At 39.5% G+C, this 14842-nt stretch overlaps 1 protein-coding gene across 1 annotated transcript in view; it reads left to right on the plus strand.

Moving 5' to 3' along the window:
* dync2h1 (dynein cytoplasmic 2 heavy chain 1) overlaps nt 1-14842 on the plus strand; it is a 125218-nt gene that overhangs the window by 4891 nt on the left and 105485 nt on the right. Inside the window, exons 10-30 of the mRNA XM_085370035.1 lie at nt 1099-1212; nt 1315-1426; nt 1881-2005; nt 3299-3474; nt 3744-3939; nt 5020-5115; nt 5426-5587; nt 5730-5828; nt 6098-6237; nt 6528-6756; nt 7468-7595; nt 8095-8210; nt 8520-8647; nt 8932-9081; nt 9194-9399; nt 9592-9747; nt 9869-9983; nt 10705-10875; nt 11415-11573; nt 14030-14098; nt 14307-14461. Of these exons, the coding sequence (XP_085226161.1) occupies nt 1099-1212; nt 1315-1426; nt 1881-2005; nt 3299-3474; nt 3744-3939; nt 5020-5115; nt 5426-5587; nt 5730-5828; nt 6098-6237; nt 6528-6756; nt 7468-7595; nt 8095-8210; nt 8520-8647; nt 8932-9081; nt 9194-9399; nt 9592-9747; nt 9869-9983; nt 10705-10875; nt 11415-11573; nt 14030-14098; nt 14307-14461 (3002 nt within the window). The remainder of the gene's footprint in view (nt 1-1098; nt 1213-1314; nt 1427-1880; nt 2006-3298; nt 3475-3743; nt 3940-5019; nt 5116-5425; nt 5588-5729; nt 5829-6097; nt 6238-6527; nt 6757-7467; nt 7596-8094; nt 8211-8519; nt 8648-8931; nt 9082-9193; nt 9400-9591; nt 9748-9868; nt 9984-10704; nt 10876-11414; nt 11574-14029; nt 14099-14306; nt 14462-14842) is intronic.

Here is a 14842-nt window from a genome sequence, read left to right on the forward strand (position 1 = left end):
TATAACAGACAATCAACAGAGGATTACATAAAGTGCAATGTGCATAAATTGAAAAAACAAAACAAAAAAACAAACAAAGACAGTCCAACACCCAACAGAACAGGATGATACAGACACAAAACAGTGCAGACACAACAGTGCAATAGAAATGTGCAAAAGATTAAGTATTGTGCAAAAAGTCACTTGGTTCATGAAGGTGTGCGTGTGTGTATGAGATTCTGCAGATAAGTGATTGGTAGTGATGTGTATGAAGGTGTGTGTGTGTGTGTGTGTGTGTGTGTGTGTGTGTGTGTGTGTGTGTGTGTGTGTGTGTGTGTGTGTGTGTGTGTGTGTGTGTGTGTGTGTGTGTGTGTGTGTGTGTGTGTCAGTCCAGTCACTGAGTGTTCAGGAGTCTGACGACCTGGGGGAAGAAACGGTTTCGCAGTCTGGCAGTGAGGGCCTGAATGCTACGGTACCTGTTGCCAAAAGGCAGCAGGGTGAAAAGTGTATGTGACGGGTGTGTGGGGTCCTCCACAATGCCGGTGGCGTTGCAGATGCAGCGGTTACGATAAGTGTCTGTGATGGAGGGAAGAGAGGCTCCAATGATCTTTTCAGCTGTTCTCACTATCCGTTGTAGGGTAGTGCGATCCAATTTTGTGCAGTTATCATACTAGACAGTGATGCAGCTGCTCAGGACGCTCTCAATAGTCCCTCTGTAGAAGGTGGTGAGAATGGATGGTGGGAGATGGGCTTTTCTCAGCTTCCACAGGAAGTAGAGATCCTAGAAAAATTGGGATTGTCAAGAAGAAGAAGAATAGTAGACAGGTAAATGAAAAAGCTTATAGTGAATTGTATGTAAGGCTGGGTGCTAAGGAAGATTAGATTGGCTTGAAAGGATGTGCAGCAGGTTAGGATGGTTAAAGATGGAGCTGTGAATGTATTTAAAAGTGACAGGAGTGTGTTAAGAAGATGAAAAGAGTACTTTGAGAAGCTGATCAATGAAGGAAATTACAGTGACAGGAATAGATAGAGAAGGAATGATCATCATCAGTGATCATGAAGTGCAGAGGATTAATAATAGCAATCAGTGCTTACTCTGATTTTTTTGTGCTTTTATAGCCTCTTTGGAGAGCAGCAGTGGCTCAGTTTGAGCGTCTAATGGCTCCATCAGAGCAGGAGGTTGCTGGCAGACTGAAGAGCTATATAGCTGATGTACAGGACAACCCACAACAGGTAGTGAAACATCACACTTCAGCTCAGATTGTGAAATATTGTGTGGGTGTGTGCTGATGAGTTAACTTACTGGATTTGCCTGAGTGTGTATTTATTTCCCAGCTATTACAGGTATTTCTGAAACATAAGGAGCTTATAAGACGTCCCACCATCCGCAAAGAACTGCAGTCAGAGAGAGAGACCCTACTGGCGAGATTACTAGACGACAACAAGGGTACATAGTACACACACACACATACATACATACATACATACATACATATTTTTCTCAGTTTTTGACTTTACAGTGATTTGTCTAAACACTGGAGGATAATACAAACACCTTGAATAAATCCTGTTTATGCATGCTGTATATTTATGTGACAGTGAATGCTGAATTAATGTTGTTTTAACAATGTTATTGTCCATAACAGCTGATTTTATTGTGTAAGGCTGGGAGAAAGAAATTTAGAAATGATTTTGTTTGAATAGAGCAATAAAATTCTATAGATGTTAGAGTGAATGTCCTGAGAGCAGTATGGTGAGTGTCTAGGAATGCTGGTATTAGTTCAGTGTTATATGTTAAATAATATGTCTAATATGTCTTCTCTCTTTTGGGAAACTAGGTGGTAATAAATTGTCACTTCTGATTTCTGACCCCCCCTCTTCTTCTCTTTTGGTTTTCTCAGGTCTGAAAACTGACTTTGAGACACGCTGCCATGGAAGTCCTGGTGACAAGTCTGGCCCTCTTATTGGCCGAAACCTCCCTGAGGTGGTCAACAAAATAGTTTGGGTGCGGCAGCTCCTACACAAGGTGACTGGTTCATTTACAGCTGCCAGAATGGCGATGTAGAGTATGGCACCAACATGTGAGCACACCTCTCCTAACCCTACCTTACTGGCCAAATAGCACCAAACCCAGGCTTCTCCACAGCAACCCAGACTGTCAGTGGCAGCTCATAGATTTACCTGACATTAAAAAAAACTCTCAGTCAACTTTATTGTTATGACACGACATTAATGTCAAAAATTATTGCTACTGGAACTTTTATGGCCCTACACTGTAAATGCCAACAAAATGTAAGATTTACATGAGGTACTGTGTTTAAGCTGGTGATGTACCACTTACTTTTGCTTTAATGATGAACAATTTCTTGTTCATTTACTTTTCTGCATTCATAGTTCAATCAAAATTTTCAACCTCGCTGGATGAAATGCTGCCTCCACTGTTTTTTTACAGATTACTGTAGACACTTACTGCTATATCTACCTCCTGGCCTCCTCCTTACATACTGATGACAATGAAAAGCAATGTGAAGCAGCATTTTCAAATTTGGATTAATTGCTCCATAAGACCTGCCACTGATTTTCAGTCTAATTTTGTGTAATGAGGCATATTTCGGCTGTTTCTTCCTGTTCCCCTTTTGACAGCCACCCTTTCACTGAAACCGTTTCTGATGAGCCTTCAGAAGTCATTTGGGTCATTTGATAGTCCAGATGCATATCTCAGTTCCTGTGTCAGCTCTTTGCTGGATTTTTTCGTATTTGTTAAAGACAAGGCTTTCAGATACTGTTGATGTGCTGTAGATAATTTTAGGCCTCAACTTCTTGAATTTCCTAAAATATTCAAGTCCTCAAATTGCCCAGTTTCCTCAAAATGCCCAAAGATAGCAAATAAAGTTTTCTCCCATATGTAGACACAATGCTGGCTTATATATTTAGTTAGGTGCCTTTTTTATGCTGGAATAAGTCATAGGTCAGTGTTAGGAGCTTAAAAACATAAAAAAAAACTTTGAAAATGGTCAGGTACAAGGAGTGGACTGAAAATGAGTGAAAAAGCAGCTAATCTTTAAAGAAAAACTTTGGAAAAACTTCAGAAAGTCTGAAGAACAATTGCTCAAGACCACTTTAAAACATTTTGAGACAGTCTCATTCTTGAAAGCAAGATATAAATAAATGTAGAGTGCTCAAGACTTTTGTACAGTGCTATAAAACAACTGTTACATTTGCAGTTTTTTTTTGTTTCTAATATGTCAAATACAAAATAATTTCTGTGACAGTCAAAAGAAAATGTATTTTATTTTCATGTCTTTCATTCTTACAATAGGTGGAAGACTCTGTCCGCCTAGCTGAGGCTCTGCTTTCAGATCTCTCTGGGTTCAAAGGGTTCCTGCATTTCTGTGATGACCTGCTGGAGATTCTGAGGGCCTATGAACAAGAGCAGTTTGAGGACTGGTCAAGAGATATACTTTCTGAGCTGACTGACCCAAAGTCAGGGATCAGGTCTGTAATATTTTGACCTTAGGTTACAAAATCCTAGAAATGAAAGTGTAAAGAAGAACTTCAGTTGAAGCATCACAGAAGAGTATGTTGGTCATTAATATACAAGTTTGAAAGAGGCATGCAATTCTACAATGTTATTAAATCCTTTTGCAATTGTATGCTGTTTTTTTGTATTTTTTATTTAATCATTTAAAATACCCAGAGTGGAACGAATATTGGCTTGAATGGATGTTACATTTTGCACTTCTCTATTCTCACACCCTGTATAGTCTTCAGGCCAGTAACCGTGTGATGGAGCTGGACCATGATGATGGCAGACTCAAGATTCAGTACTCAGACAGACTAGTCAGTCTGCTCAGGGAGGTCAGGCAGCTCTCTGCCCTGGACTTTTCCATCCCAGCCAAAATACAACTGGCTGCTAATACTGCAGATAAATTCTACAGACAAGCCATTGTCCTAAAACAGGTGAGAGCGGAAGCTAAGACATGCAATATTTTTTCTTTCCTAATTTATTTATATACATTCAGTTGCCACTTCAGTTGTTACGTGCAGGAAGTCCTGAGTTACATCCTGGGTTTGCCCATTGCCCAAAAAAGGTGCTCTGTTGGATTGAGATCTGGTAATCGTGGAGGCCATTTGAGTACAGTTTATAAAGTGCCTAATCACAACAGCAGTTGCCTCAAGGCACTTTATGTTGTAAGGTAAAAACCCCCCACAACAATCAGGTCAGGTGACCCCAAATGAGCAAGCACTTTGGTGACAGTGGGAAGGAAGAATTCCCTTTTAATAGGAAAAAACCTCCGGCAGAACCGGCTATGGCATTTAAATGATGATCAGTATTTAATATGGAGCCTAAGTGTGGCAAGAACATATCCTTCAGACCATCACACCACTACACCAGCACCACCGGCCTGAACCACTGATATAAAGCAGGATAGAGCCATGTTTTCATGTTGTTTACACCAAATACTGACTCTGTCATCTGGATGTTGCAGCAGAAATTGAGATTCATCAGACCAGGGAATGCTTTTTCTAATCTTCTATTGTCCAGTCTTGTTGAACCCATGAGAATTTTAGTTTCAGTTTCCTGCTACTACCTGACAGGAATGGCATGCAGAATGCTCTTCTGTTAGTAAAGCCCAATATAGCAATAAGGTTTGGTGTGATTTGTGTTCAGAGATACTCTTCTGCATACCTTGGTGGTAACAAATAGTTATTTGAGTTCCTGTTGCCTTCCTGAATTAGTCTGACAAGGTCTTTTTAGTTTGCTTGCTGGTGTTTTCTCTCTTTTAGACCAGTCTCTGTAAACCCTAGAGATGGTTGTGAAGGAAAATCCCAGCAGATCAGCAGTTTCTGAAACGCTCAGATTCAGACTTAGACTAAATTCATTGAGTTGGTGCCATGTGATTGGCTGATTAGATATTTTTGTTAAAGAGCAGTTGAGCATGTATTCCTAACATAGTAGCCAGGGTATATCTGTGTATATCTTTATGAATATCTATTGCTTTTTTATGCTCGTACTGTTACATATTACCGTTTTCATAGGTTGCTCATTTCTACAACACCATTGACCAGCAGATGATTCCCTCTCAGAGACCTATGATGTTAAATCTTGCCCTGGCCTTTGAGCATGTCATTAAGGTACAGCACACATTTGAAAGTATTGTTTTATAATACTAATTGTATTTATTCTCTTTTCTATGTGTAATGTTATAAGAGTCAAAGTTGATGAGTTGCCAGTACCTTATATATATATATATATATATATATATATATATATATATATATATATATATATATATATATATATATATATATATATATATATATATATATATATATATATATATATATATATATATATATGGTGAACTTTGTTCACCTTGAAAATTTGCCTGCCATCAATTTTGTGTCTTGACGTGGAGATAATCGGTCTGCTTGTCTTTGTAAGAATCCTCGTTCTCAGTCAAAGAAAACAGGAAGTAAGCTGCAGATCACCTGGGACAACCCCAAAGAGTTAGAAGTCTACATTGGCAAGCTGCAGGCTGCTGCTGAAAAACTCTCCACCGAAAACAGGAAGTTACGAAAATGGCACACTGACTTCATTGAGAAGGTGCTAGCAGAGACACAGTATTTAAATTTTTGGCCTTTAGTACAGTTCTTTGCAACAACACTTCCCCACTCAAATTGGAATAAGCAGCAAAAGTCTTACTATTCTCTTTGTTCTTCTCCGTATCTGTGGGTACATTTTTTAGGTCGTGACACTGATGAATGTTGACCTACTGAGACATCAGCAGCGATGGAAGGATGGTCTTCAGGAGCTTCGTGCTGGTTTTGCCACTCTGGAGGCTCAGGTATTGACTGGAGATGTCTTGGATGGAATGTGTCGCAGATGTTTTGCCTAATAGGATTTTTATTTTGTGCATAAAATATTTTTTTACAAATAGTTGCGTTGATTTGGCTATAATAGTAAATAAAAAAAATTAAAATACGGAAGTAAATATGTCTCCATGTTTTCAGCATGAAAACATTCTTATTTCAGGATAAATCATTCTGGATAAATAGTTAAAATATTTTTTGTATAGGAAATAAAAAGTGTGTGTGTGTGCGTTTGTGTCTGTAGGGCTTCAGGTCTGATGACATGCGGGCATGGCGTCAGCACTGGAACCATCAGCTGTACAAAGCTCTTGAACACCAGTATCAGACTGGGCTGGAAGCACTGAACAAGAACTTGCCAGAAATACACATTGATCTCACTTTCAAGTCAGTGCCCAAAATTTCACTTGTCCAGGTTTTGCTTTCTCTCTCTGCCCTCTAACTCTTGTCATCTTTTTTCCCTTCTCTGCATTTTCTCTGCATCTGCATTTTCAACTTCTCTTGTCAATAACAGCAACTACTGACTTTTCCCCACACCTCTCACTTCTCACCCTTGGTCATATCAACAGTTTTCTCTACCTCTCTATCACTTCCTCTTTCTTCTAAAAGGGTATCATCGATTAATGTGGATTTAAGAGTAAACCGTGGAATCGTTTTAATCCTGTTCTTGTTAACAGGCAGGGCCGCTTACAGTTCTCGCCACCATTTGAGGAGGTGCGTGCACGCTATTTTAGAGAAATGAAGCGTTTCATCTCGATCCCAAACCAGTTCCGAGGGGTCAGCACCCAGGGGGAGGAGCTCATCTTCAACATCATGATTGACAGGAATGCGTCTGGGTTCCTCACAATTTTCAGCAAGGCTGAGGACCTCTTTAGTCGCCTGGAAGCTATACAACACAAGTTCAAGGTGTTTTGACTTTTATAATTACTCTGAGAGTGATTTGTTATTAACTTTCCTTTAAGAGAGCCTCTGTATAGTGTTTTATGTACAAAAAAGAAAATTTGCATGTTGTGTAACTCTTTGACACCTGGACCGGATTTGAGGCTGGTCAAATTCGGACTCGAGATTTAATAACTTCCGATCAGTTATTTGGCTCAGCACTTAAATCTTTAGTATTATCATCATCATGGTTCTGACTTGATTTTAGTTTCTTTCAGCAGCGTACCATTTTATATATGTACGTATATTTAAAATAATGAAACACTTGTCACAAGTTTCTCACTGAAGCACTGCACTGAGGAATAACTGTATTGCTGTCTTTGAAAGAATGAAACCTGGATCAGTCATGGTTCTCTTTTTTTTTTTTTTTTTGTACTGAAGCGCTGTTGTTTCACTGCTGTGTTCCCCTGCATACTACCATGACAGAACAGTTTATTGTCTTTTCCCTTTAGTCTGCGATCATGCATGTATAAATTGCAGGGGGAAGCCCTCCGCCCGCACCAGACTTCTCTTTTATCTCATCTTCTCTTTACTTCTCTTTTTATTTAGTCATCTGTGTCTTGATGGATGATATCGTTACTGTCACCTTTAACATAGACACCTTTAAAAATAGGAAATATGCACTGCACCCCGCCTCACTGTGATCCTGTGTGTGTGTGTGTGTGTGCGTGAGTGCAGGAGTGGGTGGTGTTGGGACAGACTGATTTAGAGAAGTTGATCGAGAAGCATTTGAGTTCTGTGCAGGACTGGGAAAGAAATTTCAAAGCCCTGAAAGCCAAGGGAAAAGAGTCAGAACGTTTACCCAGGTACACATCACGTATTAACTAATGTAATTAAACCTGGTGAAATGAAAATGATATTTATGCTTACACATAAGGACAGTAAACATTGCAAAAAGTGTATAGACTGTATTGTTATATACTGTTTATATAACTAGGTCATTCACAGATTGTTTTGATATCTTAAGTGATTTTGTTTGTTACAAGTTAATTGTTAATCGAGTCCTCTGAAGTGTTTTTCTCTGTAACAGCTTGGGAAGGTTTGTTTAATCATACCAGCAAAGATCACACATCAAATTCATAACTTTTAGAAAATGATGCACTCCAGAAAAGCCCAAGGCATTATGTTCTGTTCTCTACTAAGAATTTGTCTCACTGTCTGAGTCAGTGACCTGCTTTATCCATTTATAGTTTTACTTATTATATTTCTTTATTGGGTACAGTTTGTGCAGTTAAAAGTGAACTTACACCACAAATGTAACACTTAACAACTGCATTTCTGTCACTGGCCTCCGTTCTTTGTCAGTCAGGAGAAAGTGGACTGTATCACCGTCAACTGTGAGCCTGTAAAAGCCGCCATAGATGACCTGATTCAGAGGCTGTTTGACATGCTGCTCCTCTCACTTAGGAAATCTATACAAGGTAAACACAGACACCTTGATTTTCCTTGTTTTTTCCAGTATGTAATGTTTGTGGCAGAACGAAAACACTCTAGCCAAGCCCCCACTTTGTTTCTCTCTTTGCATCAATAAATGCTTTTATATAAAAGACATTAAGTGTATCTCACCAATGAAAAAACATTGTTTTATTTCTCTTTCTCAATTTTGTGTCTGTGTTTTGAAAATTTGTTTTCCATTTCTTCAGCTCTAAGATATCCCCTTTGCTCTCACTTTCCCTTTCCTTTTCTGTTTTCCTTTTTTGAAAGTATATTCTCTTCCTTCTTGCTTGCAGGCCACACACAAGCAATAGAAACTTTTGTGACAGAATCAATGGACGCCTTGTCCACTCGACCAGAGAGTATGGAGGAAATTGGTGCGGCTAGTGCCAAATATAACCAGATACTTGCCCGCAAACCTGAAGTAAGACACAAGCACTCCTAAACCCAGCTCGTTAGGGTTTTTTGTAAATTTCTTCCTTCCTTGTTTGTGGGTAATTTTAGAATTCAAGGTTAACTTTCATACACCTAGTAAAACATTTTGCTCCCTGTCAAAGAAATAAAAGCTTTGTCTTCCTTAATGCATTTTACAGTATGTCTCGTCATATTTCTGATTGATTTATAGCATTGGTCCTATAAGTCCACAAGGAACCGTCTAAAATTTAACCATGTCATTTGAAACAAACTGTGCTTCATGTCTATACACAGATTCTACCTCAGTTCCAATTTGCTGAGGAGAAGAACCGCTTGCTACGTGCGGTGGCTGGAGCTGGGCTGGACTCTCTCTCTTCACTCAGGGCCAAGTGGGACAAGCTGGAGCTTGTCATGGAGAGCCACCAGCTAATGGTCAAAGACCAGGTGACATATACTCATACAGACACACTTAGATCAGCTTATTGCTCCAACTGGTTTTTCAGATCCTATTTTCCTCAGAATGACTCCTTCTTTTTCATGCATGGTACTCTCTTAGGTGGAGGTGATGCGAAGTTATGCGGCCAGTCGTATCGATGTTTACAGGGCAGATCTGGAGCGGTTTAAGGCACGCTGGGACCAGCTAAAACCTAAAGATGAGATGCTTGAGACTGGTGATCATGCTGCCCTGCTTGTATGTCTTCAGACAATCAGGGACAAACAGCAAGAGTTTGAGGAGCTAGAGCTTGTGCGCACTAAGCTGCTGTACGTTTATTTTCATTCAGGTTTATTCACTAAGAGATTTAGAATGTTTAAAGTATTTGGGATTTTTATTTCCTTTATCGTGTGCCACATGAAAAACTTGTACAAGATCATTTTCAGTTATGACTCTGGTGTGAAGAGATCGCATTTAGTTCAATTACGGCCAAAAGTCTGACTCTCCTGTGCTCTCCTCAGTGAAGACTGGGCCTATTTCAATCTGGAGACTCCGTCTTTCTCTGTGGCCGAAGAGACAAAAAGAGACATGGAGGAATGCAGCCAAATGTGGGGTCTGTATGAGGAGTGGCACCAAGGGTTCTCAGAGAAGGCCCAGGAAGACTGGATATCATTCAGGTAGAGGGGGGTCATGTTTAGGGCTCATATCTAAACTTTTACGTAGAGTACTGATTATGTTTTTAATCAGTACTATGTGTTTAGTCATGTAATTGTGTGTGTTTTTTCTTTTAATTTACAGGAGTAAAACATATGTATTTGAGGAGTTTTTGTTTACTTGGCAAGAAAGACTAAGAAAACTAGAGCAACCCACTGTGATGTCTGTTAAACTACAAGGGGAAGTCGACAAATACAAGGTATATACTAGTACAGTTCAAGTAATAATATGTCGCTGCCTTCTTTTCGTATTCAATTCAAGTCTTCTTATCTGAAATATGTGTGTATGCTTTGGCTGAGTCAGATATCCAGAAAACTTATTCTGGTTCTTGTTGGAGTTTACTCAGAAAATGTCACAGCAATTAGCTGCTACATTTTCATATACAGTTTGTTTAAGTGGAAACATGACTTAAAAATGTACACAGTTCCATCCTTTCTCCTCGTTTCTCCTTTTTGAGGCAGGGTACACCCTGGACAGGTCGCCAGTCTGTTGCAGGACTAACACATAGACACAGACAACCATTCCCACTCACATTCACACCTATGGGCAGTTTAGAGTTTCCATTTAACCTATCCCCACTAACTGCATGTCTTTGGACTGTGGGAGAAAGCCAGAATACCCGGAGAGAACCCACGCAAATGAGGGGTGAACATGCAAACTCCACACAGAAAGCCCCGGCCTGATGGTGGAATTGAAATCAGGGAACAGTAAGTGCTGCCCTGTCGTACCACCATGCCACCCCCGAGCGGGAATCCCAGCAAAGGTGGGATGTTCCCTCGGGGGCTGTGACGTCTCATTTGAATCTACACGGCTGTGAGGGAAATCTTTAATCTGACTTTATAAGTGATCTAATTACAAATCTTGTTTTGTTTTCTTGTTTTTTGTTTTTGTTTCCTTTTCTTTTTCGTCTCAATATCTAGAACATGATTCCAGTGCTGAAGTATGTACGTGGGGACCACCTGTCTCAGGACCACTGGTTGGACATGTTCCGTTTACTAGGCCTCCCAAGAGGGATGACTTTAGAGAGACTTACCTTTAGTGATCTTCTTGCTGTGGCAAATACCATCATAGAGAAAGCAATGGAGCTCAAGGTCTGTACAAACACACTTTTGAAATTGTATATAAATGTCTTTTTTAGCGCCCTAATCTTTAGGGAATCAGAACTCAGTAATTTTCAGTAATGGCATGATAAAGATCGTAACTGATATCTATAAAGCTGCTTTGGCCTGCATTTGTATATTTGGATTGGCCCGAGTTTCGCCTTAATCATGTGTCGTGCAACATGTAGTATACATGGGGTAACGAGAAGCGATTAACACCTCACGACCAGCTCCCGATCAAGAAAATCGCAAGAAAATCAAACCTGTTTGAAATCCTGAGGGTATTAAAGCAACCTCTCACACGGTGCACGCACAAACACAGAAATGGAAGTGAAAAAGTCAGTACATCACGACTCGAAGCTGAGAAATGTTAGTCTTCCAGGTTTTTTAGAAAAAGTTGGCATGTTGGCAGATTTCAGTGATGTGTTGGAAATGTAATGAGGCAAACGGGCGGTCCAGACGCAAAACCCAATATGACTGATGCAGAGGCGTGTGTTTTTTGTGTGTGCATGTGGTGCACATTGATATAGGATCTGAACAGTCGTGCTCAGGCGGAGGTGACAATCAGAGAAGCTCTGAGGGAGCTGGATTTGTGGGGAGCTGCAGCTACCTTCACCCTCACTGAGTACACAGACAGCAGTGGGCGCACTCTCACCCTCATCAAGGACTGGAAGGATATTGTCAACCAGGTAGATGTGGAGCACACATAAAAAAAAAGACATCAAGTCAGCTGTTGTGTACAAATATAAAATGCAGATTTGGTTCACAATGCCACACTGAATCTCTGAAGTTTGACTAGGAAAGTAAATTGAGTTTTTTTTTAATTGGTTAGAGTTGACCATAAATCATTTTATGAAAAATAGTCACATCTCCTGGATGGACCTTGCACCCCTCCCTGGTTGTCTGGTTCTCTTTTATGGCCCTCAAAAATCATGTTGTATATGGTGACCCAGAATTGAAAGCAGGTTGTCTGCTATTCAGAAGGTCCATGTTTCGATCCTCAGTTCCTGCAACGCTAAATTTAAGTGCCTTTAGGCAAGATCCTGAATCATCAGTACCATTTGATGCCTCCATCTAGGTTTGCAGGTGTTACATTAAAAATGCGAGTGTAAAAAGGTACTGTATAAATTGCAGTTCATTTATTGTGAACTAAACTAGGAGAAGGTTGAACACAGAGATCTAATGTAGTTAGATCAGGTGCAGTTAGCCTATAAGAAATTGCTGGGCAGCACAGTGCTTGAGATAGTTCAGAGAAATAAGCTAGAAATTAGCTACTTACTTATAGTAAAAAGAATACAAATCGAGATTAAAACCCCTGAAATGTATCCACTTGTTGAAATTCACTAAAGAAGCACTTGTTTGCTAAGATGGAAATGATGGCCAAATAGGAAACTTTAGACATTTTGAACATTCAAGTGGCTAATGAGATTTTTCTGTTTAATGACTCCAGAGGGACAAACAGGCAAATCTTGGCACTTGCATCCCTTTTTGAGAAACAGCTTCAGTTATCTGCTGCGCTCATTCATCCTCATCTTGCTTTACATTTGTCCTGCTGTAGTTAATCTTTTGCCTGTCTAGATTGGATTGTTTTAGATGTTCTATATTGTTGACTATTGAATCTGCGATGGCCTCTAGATATAATTGAGCTTCATTATATCCTTGGATAGGGTGGCACAAGATTGCTGCTTCTTTCCTCTAGTTTAATTTATCAGAGGAAATTGAATAAGAAAAAGAGCCACAAAGGGATTTGCTGCAATTATACACTTTTTTTGTACTAAAGTATTGCTTTTAGTGATTTAGGCTAACGTGGTTTAAGATACTTCTTGAACACAAATGTATCTGAACATGAGCCCTGAATATACCACATATGGACAAAAGTACAAGACTGCCTACACATACAGTACAGGAGCTTCTCAGCTATGGAAACCTCATCTCAGCAAACTCAGTTTTTGTGCTGATCTTAATGCCAGAGGCGGTCTGGTCGACTTACTGAGTCAACAGAGTGAGGGCGACTTTTACGAACTATGCACCTCAGCACTTGGCACTCTGACACTTTGTGGCTGAGTTTCAGTGGTTTCTGGAAACTTCCACTTTGTAGTAATGCCACTTATTGTGAAATATTTACAAGGGTAGAAATTTCACAAGCTGACTTGTTGCATCAGTGCCACACTTGAATCCAATGAACTCTTTAGAACAGGGGTCTCAAACCAAAATGGGCTGTGGGCCACTGCTGGCACTGTCATCTCATTGGAGGTCCACTTTAGTGTTCAAGTAATACAAAAACAAACAAACAAACACAAAAACACCCACAAATATTTCCAGAAATATAGTGTTTTGCTAGTTTTCTTTAAATGTCAAATATTGTATAACAAGACAAATCTGCAAATGTGAACGTAATTTTTTTTCCTCACTCTTAACTGAGGCCTTTCAACTGCTACTACTTTGAACTATCAAATAAACAAATTGTTACTGTCTTTCTGATCAAACGCGTGGCAGCACTTCTACTCTAATTTTGTTTGTATTTAACAAAATAAAAATGCAGACGTAAGTGTACACATTAGTTTTTGACTTCTAGTGAAAATTGTTTTCTTTACAAATAACTCTCTCACTGAACCAACACAGCCAATCCCTCAACATGTTTGTACTCTCTGCTCATATTGTTTTCATATTAAATAATTTTTTGCTTTTTAAAGAACTTATTTCAACATTGCATTCAGCAACAAACAAATCATGCCTACAAAAAAAGTTCAATATGTAATTGCATTACATTTCTTCACGTCAAGTAGGAGTGACGTGGGCCACAAGTGGCCCCCGGGCCGAAAGTTTGAGACCCCTGCTTTAGAATGACCCATACATAAGGTTTGTAGAGGCTTACCAAGATAGAACCCATTGTGTCTGATTGTGAAACAGTGTTATTGTTTTAAAAAAATTTTTTTTTATATAATTAGTACTTGCTGCTTTAAATGTTGCTGTCCATATTTACATGCAAATGTTGTTTCAGTACATCAGTGAAATGTTATGTCAGGCAGTTCAAATAAAAGAGCATACTTGACTCAATTGTTAGGGAGACATAGTTGACACTAAATGCCTAAATGACATCTTATGTATTAGGTATTACGTTTTCACCATTTCTCTGTCTATCTAGGTGGGAGATAATCGCTGTCTGCTGCAGTCGCTAAAAGATTCCCCTTATTACCGCAGCTTCCAGGACAAGGTCAGGTCAAGGTCTTTAAATCTATGAATAAACTTTAAGTGCTTAATTTTTTTTATGTATGGAAAAAGTACTTTTCACATACCTTTCTCAGCTTGTATTGGTACATGCAGTTTTTAAAAAACAAATTTGGTTCATTTATATATTAACATTTAATCCCTGATGAAGAAACTGTGACAAAGGTTTGAGTATTTACTCCACGTATATCCAGGTCAGTCTGTGGGAAGTTCGTCTGTCCGACTTGGATGAGTATCTGCTCAGTCTGAATGCCATCCAGAGGCGCTGGGTTTATTTGGAGCCCATTTTTGGACGAGGAGCATTGCCCCGAGAGGAAGCTCGCTTCAAACGAGTTGATGAAGACTTCAGGTACAGTGTGTGCAGCTCTGTGTAATAACACAAATGAAGCGTTTGCCCATTTAGGCACAATGGTGGCTAACACTGATACTTCACAGCAAGAACGTTCCTGATTTGGACCTTTCCTTCTGGTGTTTGAATGTGCGCACTCACTACGAGTGCATGAGTTTTCTTTGGGTAGTCTAGCTTCCTCTGACAGTTGAAAGACCTCCATGTTTGCAATGTATAGAATAAAACATTATTTGACTGTGTGGTTAAATGTGGCTTGTAGTCTGACGCACTTTGAGTGTTCAGTAAGATTAGAAAACCACTATATACTACATGTGATAATATACCATAAACTACATGTGGCTTCTCTTTTGCTGACAAATAGAAACTGGCATAACTGAACAT

Source organism: Diplotaxodon limnothrissa, linkage group LG14 (assembly GCF_057381915.1).
Source record: "Diplotaxodon limnothrissa isolate DT_005_m linkage group LG14, D_limnothrissa_male_GT1.1, whole genome shotgun sequence".
Taxonomy (NCBI): Eukaryota; Metazoa; Chordata; class Actinopteri; order Cichliformes; family Cichlidae; genus Diplotaxodon; species Diplotaxodon limnothrissa.